The following is a 27,983-nucleotide window of genomic DNA, read 5'->3' as shown; positions in this document are numbered from 1 at the left end:
GGGTGAGTGAAACCTATTCATCAATCTGAGTGTCATACCTGGGTCAGGGAATCAAACTCAAAGAAAACAGCAGCTGCTACCATATTATACATTGTGACAGGCTCTATATCACATTTCCATATACCTTTGTCTTTTTGATATACTATACATTTTGTCATATTTTGTTGCTACATACAGTGCGTTGCCCCCAACAAAAACTGTAAAACCCCATAACCCCTTTCCCTGTTGTAGAAAATTAGTACAGCTACATGGTTGAACTACCTGATATTACAGTACACTCCTGGACATATCAAATTATTTACAGTATAAAGTAGGTGTTTCCGCTAAGATGTCTCTTCCTTTACAAAAATCTTGTGCTTTAGCAAGTCAAACACACACATACACATCCGTACACACACAGCAGGTAGAAAATAAACAATAAAAACACATTCCATCTCCTCCTCCTCCTCCGCGTTTGCCACCTTTTCCACTCAGAAAATGTACAATCCCTGTATTCTGCTGCGTAACATCGGATCCCAAGAAACTGAATGTCACTGAGACCAGTTCATGTGTTGAGCCAGGAAGTCAGCATTGACCCTCCATTAAAAGTCAGCGTGAGACAGGAAGAGAGCAGCTGAAATGTCCTGAGATGATGCCTATCACCGAGAATCTGTCTCAGTCTAGACACGCAGAAGAACATACATCTTATACAAACTGCTACATTAGGGTTTCACATTTTTCTTCACATTTTTTTTTTTTTTAGTTTTTGACATTTGCGCCATTTTCTCTTCAAAACAGTCTATGACCCAAAGATCACTGGCCTCTGACTGGCAGGTTGCCTGCAGAGCGTCACCTGACCAGCTGGAGATCGGGCCTCCCCAGGGGTTATATTTTGAGATAACGAAAAGCTAAAGTAAAGAGAGGTGGAGTGATGAGTGAGAAAAGAGAGTGTTAGTTCTTCATAGAGTATCTAATTTTAGAATCATTAGCACCACTACAGTGTATGGGCAAGAAACACAGAATGGCTGAACGGCAGGAGTTTCTGAGAGAAGCAACGTCAGTGGATTCTTAAACGCTGTCCGGCCCCTCAGTTTGGGAAGCAGTCTTTGGTCACAAATCCAAACCTAAAAGGCGTGTGCTAGTGATAAGCTGTCCAGCAGTGTGTGCCATTGATTGATGATGTCCATTTCCAGAGCCGTGGATGCAATCCTGAGCTTCTCTTTCCTGTTTAAAATACCTCACCTTTTTCACCGGAGTCTCTCTGGCAGTCATTAACACCTCTTCACAGCTAGTTATGACTGTGAAAAGCCCTCCAGACTCCACCGCTCACGCCGGTGTGATCACACACAGATCTCGATGGCAGTGGCCATTACCATCTGGCTTTTGTTCTTGTCTCGGCCGGGAGAGTGGTGCTGCCCGGGCTCCTCTCTGGGAGAGAGCGGGTCGGACAGGACGCTACGCTTGAGCGGTGCCGGGCGCAGGCAGGATGTTCCCGGAGGGGTGGAGGGCTCCGGGTGTCTGTGGGATGAGCGTGATGAAGAGGAGGAGGAGGATGTGCAACTGCCGGTACACACTCCTGAGCTTGACCTCTCACCTCTCTTGGCCCGGCAGGAGGCTCGCCGTCGGAGCTCGCTGACCAGCTCGTACTTGACGAAGCAGAAGACGTCCTTGACTCCGCAGCGTTTCTCCGGCTCGGCAGCTAGCAGCCTCTGAAACATGCGCAAGGCATCGTCGGTGAAGCGGCGCCACTGGGACGGGTAAGTGCCGACAGGACAGCCCGCTTTCTGCCAGCGCCGGAACTCCTCGTAGAAGGCATCGGCTGGCAGCGCCGCCTCCCAGGGGAAGTTGCCCGTCAGCATGCAGAAGACCAGCACGCCGAACGCCCACACGTCCAGACTGGTGGTGACCAGGAAACCCTCGGCCCGGCTGGCGCGGCACACCTCCGGCGCCGTGTACGGGATGGTGCCGCTCACCCGCTTCACCCGGCAGCCCACGCGCCGGGTCATGCCGAAGTCGGCCAGCTTGACGCGGCGGCACTCGCGGTCGAAGAGGAGGACGTTCTCAGGCTTGACATCCCGATGCACCAGGCTCTTACTGTGCATGAAGTCCAAGGCCAAGCCCAGTTGTTGCATGCAGCGCTTGACCATTTCCTCCGGGAGACCCACCTGGAGGGGGAGAAGGGGGAAGCGACAGAGAGAGAGAGAGAGAGAGAGAGAGAGAGAGAGAGAGAGAGAGAGAGAGAGAGGGGAGAGGGGGAGTGTGATTAATGCAGTATAAGGGAGATACACTGTAGAGAAGGGAGGTGCAACTACAGGAAGCGATATGAGCAGAAGAGAGATTCACGGGAAGTGGGTTGCAGTCTGGCTGCAGCGAGTACCGGTTAAAAAGAATAGGTGATAGATATATTAAGTGGGGGAATGAAGGTGCAGAGGGAAAAGCGTGACACATAAAAAGGGAAAAATGGAACAAAAGAGTCTCAATTTTAAATTCCATTGCACCCATTTTTAATGAGCCGTTAGAAGAAACTTGAAGTCAAGCATTCCCAGCACATCAACCGGAATGCACTAAAACAAAGTGAGAGCTCCGCGCAGTAAGAAAACCGGGACTAAGACAAGGCTCCAATCCCGGGGGAGCTTGTTAAAACCGCAGTGTCGGAACGCGGCGGCTGATTGGCGAAGCTCCGGCTGAGTGAGGGTGGTGATTGGTGGAAGCGGGTATGATAGCGTTACCTGGGGGGGGATGATGTCGAAGAGGTCCCCGGCGGGGGCATATTCTTGTCCAAACACGTAGCTGTCCTCCGTCTCAAAAAGCACATCCAGGACTTTGATGATGAAGGGGCTGCAGCTAAGCGAGCCTGTTAGACTGTATTCCCGCAGGAAACTCTTGAGCTTCGTTTTGTTCTTGGTAACAAACTTCAGTGCCATTTTGGTGCCTAAAAAAAGTACCAGAAACACACATAAAGCACGCACACACACACATACACAAAGGCTGCATACATTTAATCCTTCTCTGGTGTATTACTATATCACTAAGCCTGCATATCAGGTAAATATTGCTGACACTATTGAGGGCAGCAGTAATGATTATTATATTACCCAAATCACTCCTGGTATTATTTTGAAATAGCTGACAGCTCTTAAACTGAATTTGGAAGGGAAGTGTTATCTGATACTGTAAGGGAGTGGGGAGATTTCCTGCCACCCAACCCCGTCTTTGTAGCAGCTGCTATGTTCATTCACTCAAACCTGCATGTATCAATGAATGCATCTCACCCCCACCCCCTGTCACACACACACACACACACACACACACACACACACTCTCACACTCCAGCTGTTCACAATCACAGCTGCAGATATACAGAGCCTCTTCAGAGTGCTAACACGACACTTTTAATCTCTGGTGCCCTCTCAGCCTCGCACTCTGCACGGCTTTACAATGCACTCTAAGTTATATTGCTTTCTTACGCCGTTTCAACCTGAGCCAGCTCTCCAGCCGTTACTTTCTTATAACCGAGGATTATACTGGAGACCTAAAAAAACATTCTTAACAAAGCCTTTTTACTGTGATGAAATTAATTTCTCACTGCGGTGCCTTGAGACTCGGTAATATAATACGATGATCTGCCTTAACTGGTTATCCTGACCTGAAAAGCATGCCGCAACATTGTGGGATTTAAGCTCTCAACAGCTATGAATCATCTGATTTCTAAAATTGCTGTTTTTTTAAAGATTATTTTTGGCATTTCTGCAGTTGACAGTAGAGAGAGACAGGAAAGACGGGGAGAGAGAGGGTGATGAAATGCGACAAAGGTCCTGAGCCAGATTGAATGCAGGATGGCACAGTTTCATGGTATGCATCTGCCAACTGAGCCACCAGGACGCCCCAAATTACCCTTCACCTTGCTGTGAACTTTTCACATCGCACCCCCACTCACCCTGGGTTCGGTGTGCCACCAGATCCACCTTGCCGTAGGTGCCCTTGCCCAGCTCGCGGATGTGCTCGTAGTGTTTGGCAACGTCTGCTGCGGACAGGGAGGTGATGGCCAGGGCCTGCATGTCCTCCACAGGCACGCCTCCGCAGTAGCCCATCTTGGACGTGGGGGAGCCGCCGCCGCTGCCCGCCCGGCCCGGCCCCGACGGAGAAAGAGACAGGCTCGCCTTGACACTATGGGGCAGACTGAGCGGGAGAGGAAGAACAGGAGATTAGCACTTGAATGATGATTTTTTGATGATTAGAATGATGTTTTACTGTGCTGCAACGACGCCAAGGTTATGGGACTCTGTGTTCTGTTGTGTATTTTTTGTGCATGTGTGTGTATGTGTACATGTATGTGTTTACGGATGAATGCTCTTGTGTGTTTGTGTACATATTTGTGCAAGTGTGCATATGTCAGTGTCTGTACAGCATCTCCCAAAGGGTGACTCAATCAGACAGGCTTCAACAGACATCATTTCCATACAATCAACGCAGGGCAGGCATCAGCAGGGGATGTGTTTTCAGTAAATGTATTGGACTTCCTGTCCCTCTAGATCACTTTAGCCAGCTTTCAGATATGGCTGCCGGAGTGGCTGGCTTCAGACAGCACTTACTGGCAGACAACTACGGAAAAATCAATATGACCAGGTAGGAGGCTTGACGAATGGAAAGAGCTGACAGGTTCGAGGTGTGTACGTGCTGGTAAGGCATGTCACAGATTATCTGCGAGCGCTCATACTGAAATTACCATACATATGCATTTCCATACAATCGATAGTGTGACGTTAGAAAGGGGATTACTTAGTTTCGCCTGGTAAACACATTTGGCCGGTACAGTGGTTGCTCAGAGTACTTCAATCAAATTGCTGAAGCTGAAAAAGTTGCTACAGAAAAGTTATTGCTGATTTTGTGAAGTGCCAAGTTTGAAATGGGTCAAACTGACCCTAGGAGGGAAAAAATATAATTGTTGTAGTTGCAAGCTGTAGATGGAATCAGTCACACTAAATGTATTTGACTGACGGCTAATTTAAATCAGAAATGTGTGACTGTGCATGTGAGGTTTTGTTATAGTGGGTGCTTGTACATACTGTACATACAATTGGACCTTTTGATAAGATGAAGTCGATCTCACCCACAAATGTAATGATCTTATCCACCGTCTCTGTCTCTCTTCCAAAACACCTCCCCCTACATACACAATCACATAACACAAACAAATGCAATCATGCACACACACACACACACAGAATCACCCACACACTCATACGCATAAAACCAGCACAAACAATTTCACTGATGGCCCTTTCTCTCCTTTCTCTTCCTTCCCCGACGTTGCTGCTCTTTGTTCTTCTCTCCTCTGAGCCAATTAAGATTCCTCAGTAAATCTGGTTTATCACACATTCAACTACCTAAACTAGAGCTTCACCACAGCTCAACCGCGGATTCTAGGATATTCAATCCATTGTGTCAGCTGTCGTTTTTTACTTTGAAATTTTTGTTCAATAGAGCCGCACGCTGTTCTATATCACAAAAGATGAAAGTATCGCATTAACACCTTATGAAAACTTGCATGGTACGAGAAGTTTTTGTTCCGGCATTAAGAATGTGTTAACTGGGTACAAGGTGTTAGAGATTCTTCAGCTATCCGGCATGATAAATATAGCAGGATGAAGCTAAAATAGGACGCGACCATTTGCAGCCTTGTTTTCTTGGCTCATCACTCTTTGTTAAAAAAAACAAAAAACTGCAAATAGAAAAGTGCCCTGTGTACCGTATATATCTTTCCCCAGATCACACTCACTTCTTGATTTTATCATGAGCATGAAGACGGTTATATAAGAGACGATGAATATTGTAGCCTACTCATGCTGAGTGCGCCCACTGTATACAGCCTACAGCGAGTCAACACAAATGCTGATCGTTATCCAGAGCAGTTTGTGGTGCAGGTTTGGTGATTAAACATTTAAACACCACAGACAGACTGGGAGCAGATTTCCTCTGACCACCCACCCAGCCTGCCCCCACGGCCTCCATCAGTCAGAACGAAGCAGGACGAGGGAGCGTTTGTTTACTGGCACTCCTTCAGCTCTGGCAGGCTGTGCGCGCACTCGGCTCCACCGGCAGAATGCGCAGCACTCCAGCACGGAGCTTAATCACATTACTCAGCTCCCACAAAGACAAAAGCACCCCCCCCCCCATCCCTCCCCACCCAAACGCAGGACGCTTTGCGCTCATTTCCTTTGCAGAACTGGATTAAGAGTCCTGAAATGTGATGAGCGGTCGGGAGACGGTGCTCTCCGCAGCTGCGATGACGCTGTAAATGTGAGGCAGAAACTTCAGCGGAGGGCCTTGTGGGTGTGCAGATGAAGTTATGCGTGTTCTAGGAGAGGTTGTGTGAGTGTGTGTGTGTGTGTGTGTGTGTGTGTGTATGTGTGTGAGGGAGGGTGGGGGGTAGCAAGGGGTGGCTGGCTGGTGTATGAATCCCACAGTGACACTCTATCAAAGGCCCTTTGTATTCCTATCTCTTAGAGGGAGCAGCTGTGAGCCTCCACACGACTCAGCATTTGTGTTCGACCGTAGCCACATTCCCCACTGAGCTCCCATACTGCCCTCTGCTCCTCTCCTGTCCTCTGAGCCGGCTAAAGACAAGGTAGCACCAACACTGTCCACATAAAAATGAGGATTTGCCTTGCAATACATTCTAATGTCTCTGGGTTTTTCCAGCCAGTCCCACCCACTCATCCTAAATCATCTGTAAGCATTTTAAAAATGGATCCCTGGACCGCTCGCTGGTTCCAATACCCTTTCTATATCACTGCTGTCATGGGAAAAACTCGCAACTCCAGATTTTCATGTTGTAACTCTAATTCAAGGATTACATGGTCTTCTGTGGGTTGAGAAAATTCTGCGGCCCCTCTGGCTCCTGAAACCATTTCAAAACCCACTGGATAAACTCAAAAATACATGGTGGTCAACCTGAAAACAAGGCTGTTTTTCTTAATTCCTGAAAAGCTGGCATGTGGGAGATATAAGGTTTTCACCCAGAAGCAACAGCATGTATTCCAGCCACTAGGGCTGAAAGATATTGACAAAAAATCGAATTGCGATTGACAGAATATTGCAATTGTAATTTAAACTGCGAACTGGTTTTTCTTGTCATAATTTCTTTAGAACCTTAAAATTACTTAAAGAAAAGTGATTTTGTTCAAATAAAAATAGATGTCAGTGTGCAGGATTTAGTTGGTTTTGTTCAGAAATCCATTTTGGACGCAACTCTCTCTTAAGCAATTAATTGCAGCCTCTGCGATTTGGAAATTGCTGAGGTTCATATTGTGATTTCAATTTTTTTTTAATTAATTGTTCAGCTCTACCAGCCACTAATTTCCCCTTAAATACAGATTGAAGCTATTCTCCAGTCAGCAACTACCCAAACAGAGACGAGTGCATTCACATTACAACCCCTCTTAAAATCCAGGCTGACCCCAAAAAGGCAAAACATCAACTTTTACGCCCTAAAACCCACAGAACCACAGTCTGGGAACCAGTTGCAGCTGGCTCCACGTGTAACCAACACAAGATAAAGCTGGAGGAGCCAGCTGACCTTTCTTCAATAAAGTCTTGGCTGGAGATGAGAACAGAGATGAACCCTGCGAAACCACTGGCAACCGTCCCTCTTGTCTCTCCTGTCTCCTCACAGCCTCTGGGTTTGCTCTCGCTGTGCCTCATCCGGTGTGTTCCTAGCCTCTGAACTTTGAGGCTTGTACTTGTGAGTACATCTCTTATTGTGGACTTAAGGCCGCAAGTTGTTTTGGCCTTTCACTTTTCTCACAAACAAGTCTCATATTTCCATTTTTCCCTCTGTATTCTCAGAGCTGCACTGCATTTACGACTCTATTCGAATCGTTCGAGTACCTACTCAGCCCGACACAAGGATGCAACAATAACGAGGCTATTTGATCTCACAAGAGTAATTGGAGTGAAATTAGCATTGCATTACCATGGGAACCATTTTTTACTGAGAACTGAATACAGAGAGGTAGCCTTCAAGTGGACAAATCGTATCTGTTGCACTGTGATATGAATCTCATCTATCATAATAATCGTGTATATTCACTGGGCTATCTGCCCTCTTAATGCAAACTACATGAATAATGCGACTGCAGTGGACTGTGACACGTTCATCAAGACAAGCTGAGGTTTGAACATGACTACAGATACACATATAGGAAACGAGTTTCCTATATATAGGAAACGAGTTTCCTATATGTAGCATAGGAAGCAGATTTTGAGCGTTAGATTTGGATGTTGCACCTTCATACTCGACTTGTAATGAAACAGCAGTATTTTCATGTTATTCTACATCAAAAATATGTTTATGGTGTGTGGGGGGGTGGAGGGGGGATCGGACTCAGCAGCTTTACACAAGTGTTTGCCCTCTTTAGTGCTGAGGAGGTCCAACCTTCCTTCCTCTGCTCCTCTTTCCCTCTTCTCTGTTCTTGAGAAATGTAAACAAGAGACTAATGAAAGAAATAAATAGATTGCAGGGTCTGCCTCATGTCTGTACCTCTCTCTACCACTAATGGACTAGCTGCTCTGCCCTCGGCAGAAGAGTCATTATCGGTGAAGACTGATCTCCTGTGTCCAATTTACCGTCAAAATGCCCAACGTGCCTCGCCTCTGGGTCACATTAAAAACAATAGGTGAAATACATTGTGACTGATATGGTTTCTCTCACTCTCTGTCTTAAAAAGAGAACACCTGCATGCATGTATAAACACACAGACAGTATGTCTGTCTATCTGCCTGTCTGTCTGTCTGTCTTTCTCCTTGTTGTCACAGTATGTACAGGACAGGTAGGGTAAAAAAACAAATCAGTTTACTCCCAAACTCCCTAAAACTCGATCACAAGCCTCCTGACGATGGCCAGTTGCACTCAGGATACTCAGTTGCCCACCCAGGCGTAAACAACTGAATCATCTACCTTAACGGCACAGAATATCAGAGCAAGGGAGTTAGTGGACTTAGTGCCCCTGTCAACATACAGCCGAGGAAACCTCCCACTGCGCGGTGATAGGTGGAGCGCTGGCCCAGGCCACGGACACTCATTTTGATAAATCACCCTCTCTCAGCTGTGCCTGGCACCCCAGAGAGGAGGATCCCTGCTGGGGCTGAGTGCCGTGTAACCGTCCCCGACTCGCCTCGCCTCAACTCTCCTTTCCCATCATCCCTCTCTCTCTGCCACACTACCCCGTGGAGCTACCGCCTGCTGAATATTCCTGGCAGATGTGCTGTCAGTCCTCGGCCCCCTGCTGGGACGACCCAAGACTCATGACGGGATAACCCAAGGTTAAATGCCCATAGAGGATCCGAACACAATCGCTGAGTGGAGCTTAGCTGTGGGTAGTGACACCACTGTTCCCAAGTTCCCTGCTGACCACAACTGACCATCCAACAGAAAATAAAGAAATAAAGCCCGACCAAAGAGCACAAAGAAAACACACAGAATCAACCCAAAACCTGTAAAAACAGCAACAACAAAAAAGGAATTGGAGAATCCATTTCTATTGTAGTTTAGGATTAGGGCTGAGTACTGAAGTGCAACTGAGTGTAAATGCCAATCATAATCATTGTCACCATCAACCTCATTGCAATCACGCACTCCAAAGCACTCAACGGTGAAATATCACTGCAATAAGCTGCCCAGGGAACATACTGTACTTCACCCCCACCCTATCACAATCCAGCAGCCTCGGGTTCCAGCGGGGAAGCTTCATATGATGTGAGAGAGAGAGAGAGAGAGAGAGAGAGAGAGAGAGAGAGAGAGAGAGAGAGAGAGAGAGAGAGAGAGAGAGAGAGAGAGAGAGAGCAGTATTGGGGAAATCCAATGAGACTGAAGCAAACCATTCCTCCTTAAGCCTTAAGTAACGCACACAACACAAGAGACTGCATCCCTTTGATGTCAAATACATGGGGAAGAAGCGTGGCTCCTTGGATATATACGCTGGGGCTAAAGGAGGAGGTAAAATGGGGGTCTAATAAGGGGTGTGGCTGAGTGATGTCACAGCACCACTAAGGAGGAAAAATCAGCTATATTTGTGGCTGTTTTGCCTTCCACTGAAAAGCGAAACTATAACCAAATTGTGATATGGGGCCATGACTGTAAGATCGTCCATCCTGCTCATACAGAACAGCCACCAGCTACGGCTCAATGCCCTGATGGTGATTGCTGAGACTGCTGAGCCAGGAGCTGCAATCAAATCCTCTCCCATCCAATCCCAACCTCTACCTCTCTCTCTCTCTCTCTCTCTCTCTCTCATCAACCTGAGCATAACTTAACCTATCACAAGAGCGTGTCAACCTGTATAACAGCCACAAGCTCTCTCCTGTGCATGTTGCCTTGTTTCAATGGTAGACAGAGGATTTTTGGGTATATATGTGCTTGTGTGTGTGTGTGTGTGTGTGTGTTTATGTGCGTAACTGCTCTGTAAAATGAGTGCCTGTTTCCCTATCACACTGTTACAATCCTAACAGGACTTCTTCTACCACACCCTATGTAGTGTATGCAATGTTTTTAATAATGCACAATGATTTTTTCCTCTGGTATCTGGGTGAAACTGGATGCCTACACTATAATTCATTCCTAAATGTTCAGATAGGATAAAACAATGGCAGCATATGTATGAAGCTGTAAATGTAGTGTTGAGGTAAAATCAGTCACATTACACAGCACAGGTAGAGCAACTTTGACTCTGAATTTCCCATGGATTTCGGATTAATTCCTTTTAAAAAAAACACATAGCCTACATAGTGCTGCCACTGCAAAGGTCAAAGCCATTACTGTTGGTTCTTGTCAGGCAATAAAATGTTTGTGACAAAAGCAAATCCATCTGTGCTGGCCATCGCTGTGTTTCATTTAGAGTCCATTACCAGCCTCCAGGCTTTTGCTGACTGCTTTTATAGGGTTTGCTCAATCAAGTCAGCCACTCATTTGAATGCATTAGAGGGCATTAACGATGAGATATTACCTGTCTGCCCAGGACAAAGCATAAAAGAGCCATTTAAAGAGCGCCCTGGGTGAACTCTGTCGATCCACTACAGACTGAACCACAAATGCAGTATCAGACATAACAAATAGGTGCAGGCATTATGGATAATGTGGCTGCAAAAAAAACTAATTGCATGGCAGCTCCACCGTCAATATTTGTTAGTTATTTATATTGGTAAATAAAGTGAGAATAATGGTGTTGAGTGCTATATGCCTTTTAACTTTGAGGCTTTGATATCAGACAGTGGGCTACATTTCCACTCAAAGACAAACTGATTATTCATGAGCTTTTGCATGTATGAACACTGTCCATTTGAGAGTGTATGGGTGAAAGTTCAGATAATACAAAGTTACTCATTTCCACTGATTTCCCTCACAGCGCTGCCTGCGAGTGATCAAAGGAGAGATATCGGCATATTTTGATATTATGTGCATAAGAATTAAGAAAACAATTCAGCTACTGTTGGGAAACAATTTGACAAAGCTTTAGGCGCATTTAGGCGTTTTTTTCATATTAAAGCTAAAAAAAACAAATCGTTCCCTGGGTGCAGCTGAATTCTTTTCATTCCTTTGGCTTTTTCTGATTCATGCACCTTGGAGGAGCTGGAAGGTTGCGACAGATTTTTTTTTTTTTTTACCCATTAGGCCTACAATTAAGTGTAACAGAATCTCAGGTAAATTAAGGCGAGTTACAGGCCTGTTTTATATGCAAGACCCGCTTTCCCTGCTATCACCTCAGGCAAGTGGTTCGTTTTTCGGCGTCCAAATGGAATATGTTGCGGTGTGACCCAGTTTGAGGCACCTTGGGGTGTTTCTCTGGGTGTTATTCGCTCACCTGCTGGCGACCTGTCTCTCTCCTCCATGGTCCTGCATCCGCACGGCGAGCAGAGCTGCTGCGCTCTGCTGAGAACCGGCTGGTCCACCCGGGTCTGCAGGCGAGGGGATGGATGTCTGCTCCTCTTTTAAATGACTGAATCGGTTCGTTTTAAAGTCTGGATAGTACAAAACCTGACCAGTTCCTTCAAAAAAAATAAAAAAAATGAAAACCCTGCTTGCAGCAATGTGTTGTTATTTTAGAGCTGGAAAAGCTTGGATGAGGTCCGTCGTTGTGTTTTGCTTGCTGTCTTCCCAAGATGATTCTTGGCTAATTTCAGAAGACGCTCCTCAGTTTGTGACTTCCTAAATCACAACACCTGAGTCCTCTCCACCCATCTGATGCTGGGTGCTGTGGTGCCTCAGTGATGAGCACACAGACTGGGATCCCTCTCCGTCTCAGCCTGCCCAGCAGCGGGAGGAGGCTGCGTGTTTATCTTTCGCTCCTCTTGTGGTCCGCATGACCCAATTCAGCAGCGCGCAGCGAGAGGCAACCCCATTCATAGAGTAGGCTGTAAACACTGCTCTCTCCTGCCTGCCCGCGAGGACAAATCTACATGTTTCCAGTCCTTCCTCAGTTTCAGTTCAGCATCTTCTTGTCGCTGTGTTGTGTCCGTCAGTCCAGCGGGACTCTGGGTGGGTTTTGCTCTCCGTGTTGCCCTCAGATGTTGCTCATCTCCTGCTCCTACCAGTCAGCTCCTTCATTGTTCACCGTCTCCACCCTCTGGCAAATTAATACGCGCACGTGTACCGGGTCCTAGCGCCGGGCATCTCCCATCAACCTCTCCTCTCAACGCCTCTATAAGCTTTTACTTCTAATTCACGCTTTGAAGGAACAAGCTGCTCCACTCTTGCATAATTCAGCAGCTTATGGCCCCAAGTACTTCACAGTGTGACTTTGCCAACTGTCCTTATTAGGTAACAGTGAGGCAAGACTTTCAATTAATTCACTGCCCTGGCAGTTCCCTATTACTGTACATGTTTAACAACAGGCTGCCTGCCAGACATGTTTGCCAACCAGAACAGATTGGATTGAGAGAATGGCATCGAAATAACAGGGATAACCTTAGCTCATCATCAGAGATCACAGATCAGAGGGGTTGAGTTGGGGAAGTTGAATTGATTGGAAGTCTGTCATCTCGTCTAAAGAGAAATAAATAGAAATAGAGTCTGCACACTGGAGTTGTTTGTCCTTGGTAGGTTTATTGTGTGATGTTTTGCCCCCCCTGGTCTTAAACGTCATACAGCAAATCTACCAAGGATCAAGAGCTTACAGTGAGTGTTAGGACTCTCTTTATTTCTCTTGATTACTTTTTTCTGCCCTGCATCTGGAAAATTGCCTTTTTGGATGTGTATGTTCTGCTTTTTTCTTCCATTTTCTCTCCCTGCACAGATTTATATTCAAGAGAGCCAAGGCAGGTCCAGATCCAGGACTAAGACTATAGCTTATGGAGTGTGAAAGATAAGCTGTTTACACACGAGCAGTCCGGGGTCAGGCTGCGGAAAAGAGGAAAAGAGGAAAAAAGAAGCATAGAAAAAAGTCAGCGCAGAGGAATATGAGCTCCCAGTTTCCTGAAACAATATCATTTGACCTGTGGGTGTTTTTATTCTTGTTGAGGAGATGGATGGGTACTGAATAGACGGGCAGCTGAAAAGGCATCTTCACCGCCTCACCTTTCTGAGGTATTCAGGTCTCTCATACACTTGAGACTGGCCGAGAGGCAGCGAGGCAGCGGGTTTCCAGAGGGTTATCGTGGGAACAGAGCTGTCATAAATCATAGTGAAGGTCAAGCACTGCGGGCTGACAGCAGAGAGCAGCGAGGGTCAAACACACCGGGGGGACGCACCTTGAGCTGCGAACAAATAGAGCAGTGCCGCTTCTCTGCTACCCTCATCCCTGTCTCTCCCCTCCTCTCCCTCTTCAGACTCCACACTCATGTCCTAGTTTTCACTTTTTATGTGTCACCTCAAGTTTTCCACCTCTTGTTGCAAAGGGGTGGCCTTGTTTTTGGCTCTGATCTCTAATTTGTCTTCATTCAGAGTAAAGTGATACTTTTGTGTCCTATAAATGAGTATGAATATTGTTTAGACCGACTCTAAAAAACCTTCCGCCGCAGGTCCTTCAAGGTCTCCTCAACTAATCTTAATCCTCCTTCCCAACTCTCTATTTTGTGCAGGAGGAGAGTCCAGCTAAATCTGTAGAGAGCATAAGTGGAATTTGAATGGGTGCTGTGGGTGCCTGGCACCCTTGACCAACAATGTAGAGAATCCTTTGGAATGTAGTAATATTGGTAAGGTAAATATAGCATTTTATGAACAATCATTGACTCTGAATCATTCACTCTTATAACTTTTATCATCATTGACAATTTTTCAAAAATGAAATATAGAAAAATGAATTTGTAGGGTTGGTGCAACATGGCAGATTTTGAAAAGAAAATGTTGCTGTAACATTGTGGCACTTACATGGTTGGTATTGGTAAACTGTTAAATGAAGTTCCACCAAATTTCGGCTAAACAAGTTGTTGTTGTTATGGTTGTTATTTGGACAGGTCATTGGGAATTAGCGCTGCATTTTCTGTAGCATAATAGCTATGAATTTTAACTGTAATTTAAATTTTTGCACTTTTAGACCTATAACATGGTTGGGTAGACAGAGATCACAGCTATAGCTTGCACCCATATGCATGAAAGGCGAGCTCCGCCCCTGGTAGAGAGCTAAAAATGTGTAAAATGACCAGATGATAAAACCAAAATGAGAGCTCAGCTGTACATGAAGGTGTGCTTCACATGGCAGTTAGTTTAAAACTCCTAGGACAGTGCAAGAGAGTTTGTTCCACTTTGGACTAACATTTCCCCAGAGAAAATGAGGTAAGGGTTGAATTCAAAACCCTGGTGCTGCATGGTTTAAAAGGCTGTGAAAGGATCCGCACCCCCCCTTCCCTCCAGGCCTCGGTCCGTCCCTACACACCGGCCCTTGATCTGCTTTCTGCCTAGACCAGTCCCTTACTGTAGCTCTCGCTCCAGCCTCCGCTTTCCCCACTCCAGTCAGAATAGCAGAGTCACTCCCCGTCTTTTGCTGCAGGCCAAAAACTCATCTTTTCAAAAAGTCCCTCACTGTCACTTCACCCTCTCCCACTGAATCACATCCTTCTCCTCTCCTCTGTGGCGATGTAGTGGGGATAATAAGGGTACTGGCTGCCCAGGGCCCCAAGCTGAGGGAGGCACCCTAAAGTGTCTGGACTAAAATGCCTTTTTGTGGTCCTCAAGTGTGTATTTATAAATATTTTACATTTTTGTTTCACACTGCTCTGGTTTTGAAACAGGGTTCGGTTGAAATCTACAAAACTGCAAGCAAATAAAACTTTCTCAAAAACACGATAGAGCAACTGTTGTGTTGTGTTATCTGAGACAAACTAGAACAAGCAGGAATTAAATTTGCCTAGCAGACTAAAACAAATTTGTCCTCCCTAGACAGATTTTGAGTAGGGGATTACTGGTGAAAGTGTGGGTTTGGGCTTTGGACGATTAGTGCCCAAAGCCCATAATTTCAAATATGGACGTGTCTGATAATTGATCAGTAAATTAATGTGTGGAGGAAGGTGTGTTTGACCTGGATGGGTAGACATAGATGTTTGTCATAGCTGGAATAATGGTGGTGTGGAGACAAGAGGAAAATGGAGGGGGACCCAGAATCATCTTCCTCTACTCACTCTAATTCCTCTTAAAAAATCACTTCTCTCTCTCTGTAGCTCTTATTTTATTTTATTTTCTTGCCACTTCTATTTTACAGGATCACTCTCTGGTCACAGGAGTATTGTCATGCCACCCTGACCCTCGCACTCCTTATAATATTGGTAATCTAGGAATTTAAGTTTATTCTAGTGCACTCATTGTAAGTCAGCCTGGATAAGAGCAATCAGCTAAATGCCGAAAATGTAAATGTAAACAGGAGATAAAGTTTGTTGGGCCTTCCCAGAATCTATGTTTTAGTACCTTGGTTAAAAATAAATAAGATAATGATTAAATAAAACCAACATCAAATAATATTCAATATTGAATATAGATTCTCCAAACTAACTAGATTTCCTACATCTCATTAGGAAGGAAGTAATGGTTAGAAATGAAAACATGCAGCAGATCATTTCAAGTAGGGTCTGTTTACTGGTAGCCTACCTAATGTCCTTCCATATCATTCCTATGTCAAGGAAAATACAGTTAAAATTGGCAAAAGTTGGCAAAACTCATACATTCATACAATGGTTTGTTGATATACATTTTTTAATTTATTTCCCTCCAGTGAGCTACCATAGCCTAGACGTGACACTCACCCGAAGACTGTCGATTTTGTCAAAGTGAAGCCTCCTGGGTCGAATATAAATTTCAGATCATTCAGATTCTGAACTCTTACTTTTCAGCTGCATACAAAATCCAGTGTGAACAACCTTCCATAAATGAAGTTGCTTGGTTACTGCTTGGAGGGTTTGGGATGCTACATTTCAAAATGGAACTACAGTTCCCACAATGCAATAGGTTACTCCTCGCTCTGGGCTCGATACGGTTGGTCAAATTACCAGGAGGGTTGATGACGCTAAAAACATGCGCATGTAACCTTGTGATTGAGGAGTGTTACCTTACCAAATCAGCTGTTATTCTGTGTTTAAAACATTTTAATGATATATTTTGTCGCCAACATAATTTGGGAATAATGAGCAAATATATTTTGCCAGTTTCTGTTTTTGGAACTGTGTTCGGCTGCGCTGTTTTACTGAAGTGAGTAGACATGGACTTGCTATTGAACTCTCTCCCATAGATAATTTCTGTTATTTATGCATGGTATTATGCACTAGTAACTGTACAACTAATAGCTAGTGCATAGGTCATTAGGTAATCAATGTAGTTTGTATTTTAACAGTAATATTCGTCAGATAGTTGCATCACTGTGTCATTTAGTTCAGACCATCAGACACAGAGCCTCATCCAGGATCTCTAATCCAGACTTGCATGTTTTCACAATTACTGCTACTGTGAAATCTATGGGAATTAATTTTGTCCTGCCATGTAATACCATTTAATGGATAGAACAACGTGCCAATGATTTACATGACATGATGAGTCAACTTAGTCGAGTCCAAATCAATTCTAAGACTAGGTCCAGTCGAGTTTGAGTTAAGACCAAGTCCAAAGGGGGTTGAGATCAAGGCCAAGACCCGAGCAAATTGAGTCTTGTTCAAGACCAAAACAGGCAATAAACAGTGGCTTTTCGAATGTAAAAATAATGCTTAAGGAGTTTGTTAGTGATCAAGAGAGATGTAGAGATTTCTGCAGGAGCTCTGGACTATAACCTTCAACACTGAACTAGTTAATGCATTGATTAGTCAAAATCCTATGTAATAAGGGTTGAGCACCATTATATACTATACACAGGTGTAACCCCCTAAATTGTTTGTGCTGCTGGGGAGAAAATACACAAAAGAGGACCAGGTGGAGAAAAACGTGTCTTTTTAGATAAACGGGGGAAAAGTCCCAATAGGAGCTGAGAGCAAGACAAGTCAAAGTAGGCAAAAGACAAATCCAAGATGTCAGAAAAGTGGCCTCGAAACTGAGACAGGACTCGGGTACTACTGCACTGAACTTGGTTTTAATTGTTCTCACAGGAACCATGTCACTGGAGGCCCGTGTCCTAGTAAGGCTACGATTAAAGGGAAGACTGTGGTCATAACAGGAGCCAACACAGGCATTGGGAAGGAGACGGCCCGAGAACTGGCAAAGAGAGGTATGGACAAAATGTTATGTGGCTTGGAAAACCTGACAGATTTGTTATTGGTGTGTGATTTCGGAGCAAAAAGACATAATATTTGCCAAAAGTATAGCAGTGACACTGAGAATGTTTTAGCAAAGATGTTTTCATGATAGCCATTGAACCAAAAAACCTTTAGGGGTCGCTTTGTTCTCACTGACACACTTCTTTTGTCATTCCCGTGCCAACAGGGGGTCGGATCATTATGGGATGTCGGGACATGGAGAAGTGCGAGGCTGCTGCTAAGGAAATCCGAGGGAAGACGCTGAATCCCCATGTTTACGCATGTCACCTTGACCTGGCCTCCGTGAAATCCATCCAGCAGTTTGCAGAGAGAGTCAAACAAGGTGAGGAACGCTGTAGAAGAAAAGTGAACTCAAAGAAAACCTGTTGCATGCAATGTCACTACCCCATGTACGGTTGAATAATGGCAATAAAACACCCTCAAAAAACAGTTTCTTAATGATTTATGTTTGTTTTCTTTGTTGCATTGTAGAGGAGCAGCATGTGGATATACTGATAAATAATGCAGGGGTGATGAGATGTCCAGCGTGGAGGACGGAGGACGGCTTCGACATGCAGTTTGGAGTAAACCACCTAGGTATGTTCTCTAAAAACAAACAAAGACAGACAGAGTGAGGTCCAAAAGGGCAAAAAACTGGTTAAAATGCTCATCTGTGTCTGTGTCTTTCTTCAGTTGTCACAATAAACATGTTTTGACTACGCTGACAAAGGCTGTACTGGTGAATTATGTTCATTTTAACACTGAATAAAGACACGACACAGTTCTGACTACTTTCCTAGGCTCTCTGAAAGAAAGTTAGCTGTAAATCATCTTCATATTTGAGTGAACTCTTCCTTACATCATCGCCACCTGACTCTGGGAAGTTTCTATCTTCTTCCAGGCCACTTTTTGTTGACAAACCTCCTGCTGGAGAAGTTAAAAGACTCCGCCCCCAGCAGAGTTATCAACCTGGCCTCGCTCGCCCACATCCTTGGAAAGATCGACTTTGATGACCTGAACTGGGAGAAGAAGAAGTTTGATACTAAGCAGGCGTACTGCCAAAGCAAGCTTGCCAATGTTCTGTTCACCAGAGAACTAGCCAAGCGATTACAAGGCAAGTCTAGTGGCTCTTGTATATGTGGGTGTGTGTGGGAGGGAGTAAAGCCTATGTTCTTATTTGTGTTCAGGAGTTGGAGATATCTTTTAAATGAAGTAGCTTGTGTGTGTGTGTGTGTGTGTGTGTGTGTAATAGGCACAGGGGTCACAGTGAATGCCGTGCACCCAGGCGTTGTTGCCACGGACCTCGGGAGGCACACCGGCCTCCACCAATCCCAGTTCTCAAGCTCAGTTCTCAGTGAGTATCCTGCTTCTTCATTGGATAATGAATTCAGAGAAATCAATCAACTCACTTAGATTCTGTCTGCCTTATGGGTATGCACTAATTAACCATAACCAATGATCATATCGCTGTTGTGAAAACCTCTTATCTCCAAAATGTCATCTTTTTATGAACGAAGGAAAACTGAAACTGATTGAAAAGGCTTAATAAACCCAAGGCTTGTAGAATTTTCTTAACCCATAGAGGAACAATGTAATTCTTCAAATGAAGTAAAAACATGAAAATCACCAAAATTGGAGTTATGAGGTTTTCCCCCGACAGCGACGATATGCTATATTGCCCCAACCACATTCATTAAATCATTAAAACCTAATGTTATGAGGTTCAAACGTTATTCCAGTCGTGTCAATGAGCATTTCACTACTAAACGGTTCACTGGCCTCCACCATCCCCCCTGCAGGTCCGTTTTTCTCCCTGCTGGTGAAGGGCCCGGAGCTGGGGGCCCAGCCCAGCGTCTACCTGGCCGTGGCCGAGGAGCTGGAGGGGGTGACGGGACGCTACTATGACGTGATGACAGAGAAGGAGCCGGCGCCCCAGGCCCTGGATGAGGAGGCGGCTCGCCGGCTGTGGGAGGTCAGCAGCAGGCTGGTGGGTCTGGAGGAGGAGCGAGGACGGGCCGGCGAGCCTGACCCACCACCAGAAGGCCAGAGCAAAACACCACAGATGAACCCAGCACACACACACGGACAGAGCCGGGGCCCAAGCCCAGCACCAGCTGGCAGGGTCACGGAGCCGCAGGTCCAGGCCAGCAGTGAATGATGGACCTTCAGGACTTGAGCTGTCATGGGGATGCAAAGCTCACAGGAACTGTTAACAGTCTGAGTCTGTGATTCTGGTTGTCTGACATTATGTAATAGCAATCGTTTGTACTTGTCCTTAGTTCCTGCATCAGGATAATGTGTTTAAAACGACCTGTGTGACAAGCAAGAGTCTTTTCTCTGGACTTTACAAGGAAAAGATATGGCTTGCAAGAAATATCTTTAAAACAATCAACTACATGATCAAAGTCTCACTGCTTTGATTGTCAAAATAAAGTAAAATTTATATTTACTGAATAACTGGGGGGATGCATTATATCTCACCAATTGAAAAATGTTATTTCTCTCAAATTGTATGTTCTGTTTGTTATAAACAGGTGGAAGCTGGCATTGAAATTAAGGAGCAGAGTCTGTAGTTTTTAATTAGGTCTCATGATCTACATCTCAAGAAGATTTGTCTCTGTCTCATAGTTCCTAACATTGACTGAAATGTTGAACAGACCACTGGAAAGAATCAATGATGAAGACTATGTGGATGTTGTTTTGTTTAAATCAATGATCATGCATATCCTTTTACAGGCATCATTTACCATAACCATTTTTGAAAAAGGACATTGATGAGCAAGGGAAGGATTTCATCCGTGCAATGCTGTCATCAGTAAACTAACCACATTCAGACGAGTGCAAATGTTTTTGTCTTGCATCTCTTCATTTTGTCGTACTCCCCTCGCTTTGTAGATCCAAGCAGAAATCGCTGCCTGTTTGTTAACAACCAATCAGACAGCGCCATCTGGCTGTGAGGCTTTCAAATACAGTTATGGGAGCAGAGGAGCATGAAGCCTTGCCAGCCTAACTGAAGTAAATCTGATAAAACTTTACAGCGTAATGTTGTATAACGAGCCTAATCATTCGTATGCATCACTTGTGTGCACTTGCTATTTTTGCGTAGAATTATAGTGCAATTACCCCCCATGTTTTACCTCTCTTGAAAAACACTGGTCAGGTTTCACTCAAAAGTGCATTTTAGATTACTGATTTTTCTCAAAATGGAAAAATCTTTTAGGCCAGACTATCTCTAGACATGCAGCCTAAGTGCTTTGGAGAAGATGCATCCCAAAAGTGTTTGAGGGATCCATTTCATGGGGCTTTCCATCAGTAAATCCCCAAATACAGTTCAATAAGGGCCTTTCTCCTTACTAATGCACACCGACTAGCATCGACCCCCGAAACTCTATCGCTTGGGTCGTTTAATCAAGTGTCGGTTTACCAATGCTGGTGCCATAGTAAAAGCTGAGATGAGCAACAGGATCGCTGGTTTTCCTTCCTCTCAGCTTAGAAAAACAAGCCAATATTGTTATGGATATATATAAATGTACACTATTGGAGATTTTATGGGAATCTACCATTACAGTCCCTGCGGAGCGTGCTGTTGTCTGACACTGGCTGCACTTCTAATTTGAAGATCATGAATTGATCTGTCATCCTGGTTTGCACTATAGTGATACATATTAATCCTGACCTCCAAAGTTTAGCTACACACAGTATTTTCTGTATAACGCCACTGCTTGATATTGAGGGGGAAAAGAAGAGTAACACTTTACTGTTTATATGCTTTCTATTGTTAAAGATTATGAGCTGTTCGCAAACTAGGATGTTGTTTGGACAGCGTTGCATTTGTGCTCTTGAACGCACCCCTCACGGACTACAATGCCCATAATGCATCACTAGTGGACGGCGAAAAAAGATGGTCCAAGGTACAACTTGTTTTCATTGAAAGAAACACTTAATGGGCGAGTCTCTGTGAAAGTTATCTGTCGGAATTTGATCAGTTCTTCGTTTACAAGCCGCACACTTCGCCAAGCAGAGTCTCTTCTCCCTTCAACGCTTCAACAGGTAAATACAACGGAGTGACATAACTTTTGCACTTCACACAACCCAGTCCATGAAGCTGCTGGCTCGCTGTTGCCAATAGACAGCAGTAGAATTAATTCCCAAGAAAGACCAGAGTCATTTATTACATTAAATCAATGCATTTATTTCACTTACAGTCAGATTCGTCAGGATGGCAGAGCCGCAGAGAGTGGGAGAGTTGCTGCCCGAAGATGTCGATACAGATGACTGCATGACTTCCTACACACACATCTACAGTCCAGATTTACTAAAGTAAGCTCACAAACCAGAACTTGTAGTCTTATTATGCATTGCCATGTGTGTTACACCTTTGCACTCCACAAAACCATCTGGTAGTTTGGCTGTTAGACACGATTAGGCCTACCAAGGAGGCAACATGTTGAAATGTTTGTTACATTTGAGGCAAAATACTTTATTTTTCAGGGATCAAGTTGCTTTTATCACAGGTGGTGGATCTGGAATTGGACTCCGTATAGCTGAAGTCTTAATGAGGTAAGAAAACCTGCCTGCTTGTCTCTCCTTAACAGGCCCAGATCTAGCAGGACTATGAAGATGCAGATATTCTTGGTCAGTTTGTCTGTATTTGCCTGTATCTTTATGTCAGAAAACTGTCAGTATCTGCTCATGTGTGCAGATATTATCTTGGAGCTTGTAGAACGTAATAAATGAGGTGAATTATCTGTGGATGTAGAACCATTACTCCGTCAGCATTTTGTCGTTACTAATTTTCTTTAACAGTAAAATGCAAATGAGTTAGTGAGTGTACTTTACACCTTCTAGTTGTGTTATCTGCCAGTCAGGCTTTCTTCTATCACGTCTTTGCTTGTGTAACAGAGTTGAAGGACTTGACTGAATTTACCCATGTGGCAGAAGTAGCCTAGTGTCTTTTATCAAATTCAAGATCACACCTTTTAATCAGCCCTATTGATCTCCTGACTGTCTATCATGCCAACGTTTCCCTTATATTGTCATCTCTCACTTTGTGCTGTGCCTGTGACCTTTTACCTCTTAAGAAGCCATCTTTTCTTTCTCTATAATTACCTAGCACTCAATGTAATTTTATTGATGATGGCACCTCTGACCTCTCATTCCCTTCCTACTGGCCCTCACAGTGTCCTACCTGCTTCACCTTAAATTACTCCCTTTGTCATCCTATCTGTCCCATACATCTATACAGTTAATACACTGCCTTTTCAACTGCTCGACAACACTACTAAATACCCAAATACATCAGATTTCAGCTGAAAAAAGTGGTTTTGGGGTTTAGTTACTCTTCTTTTCCACATGAAGGAGCATATTTCAGATCTTAATCCTCCACCTTTTCTGTCCAAATTGCTATATCTCTGTCTTTCTTTTCTTCCAGGCATGGCTGTGACGCAGTGATTGCCAGCAGGAACATGGACAAACTCAGAGAGGTTATTCCCCTTTACATAATTTCAGCAATCCTAAAAGATTTATAAAGGTCAAGGCTATTGGTCTCACACAGTATGATTGTGCGCCTCCCCAGGCAGCTACAAAGCTGTCCGCTGCGTCAGGACGCCGCTGTCTCCCTGTGTGTGTGGATGTGAGGCAGCCTGAAACCATCGCTGCTGCTGTGGAGGAGACGCTGAAAGAGCTGGGTCGCATAGACATCCTTATTAACAGTATGTAACCTCTGTTTGTGCTGAGGATTGGTGTGTTTGGAGTGGGCGGTGCTTCACACATACTCACTCACCCACACACCAGTTGGCATTATATATATATATACTGTATATACCGCCACCATAGGCACGAATAAAATATAAGGTTTCTGCAGGGCAAAGGTAAAGTATAGGAAGGTTTTGGTTGAATCATTAACTTTTCCCAAGCTGCATCTATCTTTATCTACTATCTTTACATCCTAAAGTCCCCTCGCCCAGCTGTTATGTCAGTGCAGCATTGTTAAATTTTAAATTCCCCCCTCTGCAAGGCGACGTGCGTTTGATGAATGTATTTTATAACGAAATATTGAGCTCCTTCGCCTGTCTTGAATGGGACATTTGTTCAGCAGCATGCCATAATGTTGGCCTTGGTTATGATGATGATGGTGGTGTTTTTGACAGATGCTGCTGGGAACTTCCTCTGCCCCGCCACCGCTCTCTCCTTCAACGCCTTCAAGACAGTCATGGAGATCGACACCATGGGCACATTCAACACCAGCAAGGTGGTTTATGAGAAATGGTTCAAGGTACAGTACATTTCCAGTCAGTCTGCTTGACAAAATACTCTTCACATCCAAGTTAAATCCAAGTTAAAGGGGAAATAAGTCAGATTTTCACTGCCCCATAGCACAAAAATTACCATAATATATCTGCAGGGAGCTGATAGGTTTATTGATCAATACCAATGACTCAATGATTCCTTTGCCAGGTGATGAGATTTCTGGCTTTCACACTCGCTTTCACTTTTTGGCCCGTGCTTTAGACTTTCAAGACACCTCCAATCTCCTCTCCCCTTCCAGTTAAAGTAAACGACAAAGGCTAGCAAATCCAGAGACTTGTGTAGGAACATACAAGTTCTATCAATGTTGTTGTAATTCCTACTAGTCGCTGACAGAGGACAGTAAAGATCATAGATTACATAATGCCCCTTTAATCTGTAAATGTGATTTAAATGCCTGCCTCTGCTATCTGAAGCTGATTTGATTGTTTACTTATTGCACTGATTTTGATTGCCCCATGATTTTTGAGTGCAGGATCATGGTGGAAACATTGTGAACATCTCTGCTACACTTGGCTACAGGGGACAGGGCCTCCAGGTGCATGCTGGTTCTGCCAAGGCTGCAAACGGTAAGAAATTATATCAATATTGTTTGTGTATTCATGTCCCACCACCACATCATAATGTGTGTCTGTGTGTAGATACACTCTTGTGAACAAAATAGCACAGGAACAATACATGACAAGAAACTGACACCGCAGGTTCCCCCTATAGAGTAGAAGATCTGATTAGATTTTGGAGCACCTTACTGCATCAGTGTGCATATTAATAAGGAGAAATGGCAGGATGTTAGGGAGCTCAAGTGCCTCTTGTATAATGCTGACAGAATGGTAATCCTTCTTTATAACTCCATGTCTCCTTCCCTGTCTCTAGATGCCATGACCAAGCACCTGGCAGTGGAGTGGGGGCCCAGTGGGGTGAGGGTCAACACTCTGGCCCCGGGTCCCATCTCCGGCACAGAGGGCTACCGCAGACTGGGTAAGGACTTGACAATGAAAGGACTGACTATCAACATGCACTTTACTATTAGTGCTTTATTGTGAGGAATAATTAATGCTGTTAACTCTTAAAAAAAAAACAGATTTATTTGCACCTCTTGTAAATGGAGGTTGTTCAGAAAGGGGCTACTGTTCATATATATATTTATATATATACAGTGTGTATATATATATATATATATATATATATATATATAAATGCTGTTCAAAGCTGATTGAAAACATCAAATACACATTTGCACTCATTCAAGAACAGCCTGAACATCTAAAATGCACTTCCAATGTTTTTGATTGAAAGCACCACTAGGCCCAAATCAATTTCAGCCATTGTGAAACCATGAAATGGCCTATATTTTTACATATTTTGCTGCATTCTCAGTTTGCCCGTTGGTTCGGATGTTGAATGAATTAAATTATTGGAATCAAAAGAGGGAAAGTGGATACACCAAAAAAAGCAAATTACAACAAATTTCATTGCCAAATAACTCCTGGAGTGCATTGAACATCAAAGATTGATGATACATAACAGTATAAGAGTATCTGAGGATGGATTTTTCCCTTTAAATCCCTCAGGCGGCCCTAGAGGGGAGGCTGCTGGTGCTTTCCGGTCCATTCCTTTGCAACGAGCGGGCAACAAGACGGAGATGGCCCACGGCGTTCTGTTCTTAGCCAGCCGGGCCTCCTCCTACGTGACTGGAGCCATCCTGGTGGCAGACGGCGGGTCGTGGCTGACCTCGGCTAATGACGTCTCCATGCTGTTGGGTATAGCCTCCTCTAAATCCGCTAAACTGTGAACAAGGGCCCCCATGTCCTCCTCCTGACCCAGGTGTGTAGGAGGAGGTGCAGCTTGAGGTCCGTATGGAAGGATGGTGTGACTGAGAGTGAGTGTGTTGGTGGATAGTGTCAATGTCCTGATTTGGAGAGTGATGTAACATTAAAGTCCTGCATTAGACTTGAATAATTGTGCATAAATAGAGTGTTAAAGCACCTTAAAGAGAGTGTTTACAGAAGACTGACATCAATACAGTGCAATCCATACTAATCCGCTGGTCTCTCTTATTTTCTTTCAGGTTATTGGTCATCTGAAAAGAAAAGAGACAAGTAAAAATTGAAAATAAAAGGGCAAATTAGGGGCCATCTGTAACACTGATATGCCATTTGTGGTCTATGTGATCTGATACAGGTTTAAGGTTAAGTGGCTGGAGAAGTTCAACACTAATGTACTTACTACAATGTAGAAAATATCTTAATATTAAATGTGTTCAAAACCCCAGTGATGGACCCGAATTATGTATGAAGTCATGGATAACTCACCCCTCACAGTGCTGTTATTTGTCATCATGTATTTCAGCTACAGCCATGTTAATCACTTGCCGTTTTTATGTAATTTTTTCAGAACCTCTATATTAATAAAACTTTTATAATTATATTTAATTGTGACTGCAGTTTGATTCCAGTACCACAATTCATTTGTTGTCGGCAGATGTTTGTCTCCTGTGTTCTTTTTGCCACTTCCTTGATTGTTTGAGCTTGAATTGTAATTATATGACAGAGCAGGCTGTTTTTAATGCAAGTCAGGTAGGTTAAATGTTTCTCATAACACCGTGCTCAGGCCCAGGTAAGCAGCCTCAAGCCTGAACAAAAAATATTCTATTTAATACTAGATGCTACGTTCATTACACGTCAGATGGGGGCGCCAAAATATTACATGTTACAAATGCATCCATATGTTGGTAAACTATTTTTATGATCTCAAAATGATAGATCTCCTATTTCCCCATGAAAACCCCCACAATATCAGATTCATATTAAATTTATATTTGAATTACATTTGGGTAGTTTAGTAATTAAAGAGACTGTCCTTAAATTAGAGAACGAAGTCAGGTTCAAATCCTGTGTTGGCAAACCTCCATCCTGCTGAAGTGTCCTTGAGCAAAGCACTGAATCCCTACCAGCTCGAAGGGCGCTGTTATGGAGCTGACTCTGACCTTTGACCTCTCAGTGGAGGGTGGAGGGCAGGTAAACGAGATTTTTCTTACAGGTATCTAAATAAAGTATCACATTATACTTGTCTGTCGTTCTCCATATTAATTATGCAAGTGGAGGTTAATTTGTATCACTGTTGTGAGTCATTGTGCACGACCGCCAATCATAAAGTCTTTATTGATCGCTATAAACCCAATGATACTGCGGGTTATTTTCTACGCTTGCGTGAAACGTCACTGGTTTGTATGCGGCTGGAGGAGGAGGAGGATGGGACACTGCTGATGCTGATGCGAGAGCTTTCGGTGTCTGTTATCGGTGGAGAGTAATTGGCATATGATGGAGCTTTCTGGCTGTATTTGAGACTGCTGTCGATATTATCGTGGGTTTCGACGTGCGAAGGTGTAACAGCTGTGTTTTTTGGGACGAGAATAACTGAAGAAATCGTGGAGGAAGGGACGGTTTCGTCCCGAGACTCGTCTGGCCTGTCTGGTGACAAGACACAGGTGGATGGTTGTTGGAAAACGGCATCAAAATGCGGATATAAACATTGGACTGCCTTAAAGACGAACAGTTCCGTATTTACCCTTTAAAATCGGGGAATATTGTAACATTCTGTGTCTCGTTATAGAGAGGGAAAGAAGATGGACTATTTGGCGTGCTAGCTAGCTAATAAGCTAATTTCGCTAGCTAGCTGTTTAGCAGCTTCCCTGCCCAATGGCACGAAAGAAGTGGGATGCTCGAAGGAGGAGTTAGCTGCTAGCATTTACTCGTTTCTAGTTGGAAATTTGCCACTCGGTCTTATATTTAGTCAGTCGCTTTGTAATAAGATATTTCCAGTCTTGATACTGGCTTTGGGCACCGACGCCGTTGCTGCGCTGCGCTGTTTGCGCTTCACGGCAAATTAGCTTGCGATGGATAAGATTAGATAATTGGCTAAGAAGGCTAATGTTGACAAACAGTGGTTGCTTAGTTTGTTTGGTTTCAAATTGGCTTACTAGGAGAGATGTTCTGTGT

The 27,983-nt window shown here is 44.2% G+C and overlaps 4 protein-coding genes across 6 annotated transcripts in view; 3 read left to right on the top strand and 1 right to left on the bottom strand.

Moving 5' to 3' along the window:
• Window positions 1-7,936, top strand: part of c20h8orf33 (chromosome 20 C8orf33 homolog) — a 205,115-nt gene extending 197,179 nt beyond the window's left edge. Inside the window, exon 6 of the transcript XR_013507538.1 lies at window positions 7,924-7,936. The gene's annotated coding sequence lies outside the window, so the exon portion shown is untranslated. The remainder of the gene's footprint in view (window positions 1-7,923) is intronic.
• On the bottom strand, window positions 778-11,875 carry sbk1 (SH3 domain binding kinase 1). Its single transcript, XM_071926805.2, has 4 exons — window positions 11,838-11,875; window positions 3,917-4,158; window positions 2,709-2,911; window positions 778-2,144 (listed from the first exon to the last, which is right to left on the bottom strand). The coding sequence occupies exons 1-4, from the start codon at window positions 11,873-11,875 to the stop codon at window positions 1,320-1,322; spliced, it is 1,308 nt and encodes a 435-aa protein (XP_071782906.1). The 3' UTR covers window positions 778-1,319.
• Window positions 11,876-16,504: 4,629 nt separating this feature from the next.
• On the top strand, window positions 16,505-20,627 carry LOC139932870 (retinol dehydrogenase 13-like). Its single transcript, XM_071926806.2, has 8 exons — window positions 16,505-16,648; window positions 17,533-17,651; window positions 17,867-18,022; window positions 18,172-18,276; window positions 18,581-18,793; window positions 18,932-19,033; window positions 19,479-20,244; window positions 20,289-20,627. The coding sequence occupies exons 1-7, from the start codon at window positions 16,584-16,586 to the stop codon at window positions 19,835-19,837; spliced, it is 1,119 nt and encodes a 372-aa protein (XP_071782907.1). The 5' UTR covers window positions 16,505-16,583; the 3' UTR covers window positions 19,838-20,244; window positions 20,289-20,627.
• Window positions 20,628-21,579: 952 nt separating this feature from the next.
• On the top strand, window positions 21,580-26,379 carry decr2 (2,4-dienoyl CoA reductase 2, peroxisomal). 3 transcript variants are annotated; one of them, XR_011785573.1, is made up of 10 exons: window positions 21,580-21,729; window positions 21,885-21,999; window positions 22,171-22,239; window positions 23,111-23,162; window positions 23,255-23,390; window positions 23,829-23,953; window positions 24,461-24,554; window positions 24,859-24,963; window positions 25,557-25,835; window positions 26,054-26,379. XR_011785573.1 is itself a non-coding variant. In XM_071926793.1 (10 exons), the coding sequence occupies exons 2-10, from the start codon at window positions 21,899-21,901 to the stop codon at window positions 26,086-26,088; spliced, it is 906 nt and encodes a 301-aa protein (XP_071782894.1). In that variant the 5' UTR covers window positions 21,580-21,729; window positions 21,885-21,898; the 3' UTR covers window positions 26,089-26,379. The 3 variants fall into 3 exon arrangements, 2 of the variants coding, with proteins under 2 accessions (XP_071782894.1, XP_071782895.1); XM_071926793.1 differs by having other exon boundaries at window positions 25,557-25,745; XM_071926794.1 differs by having other exon boundaries at window positions 25,557-25,809.
• The last annotated feature ends 1,604 nt before the right edge of the window (window positions 26,380-27,983 follow it).

The sequence above is a fragment of the Centroberyx gerrardi genome, chromosome 20 (assembly GCF_048128805.1).
Source record: "Centroberyx gerrardi isolate f3 chromosome 20, fCenGer3.hap1.cur.20231027, whole genome shotgun sequence".
Classification (NCBI taxonomy): Eukaryota; Metazoa; Chordata; class Actinopteri; order Beryciformes; family Berycidae; genus Centroberyx; species Centroberyx gerrardi.
The sequence above is the reverse complement of the archived record's forward strand: the minus strand, read 5'-3'. Positions and strand labels throughout refer to the sequence as shown.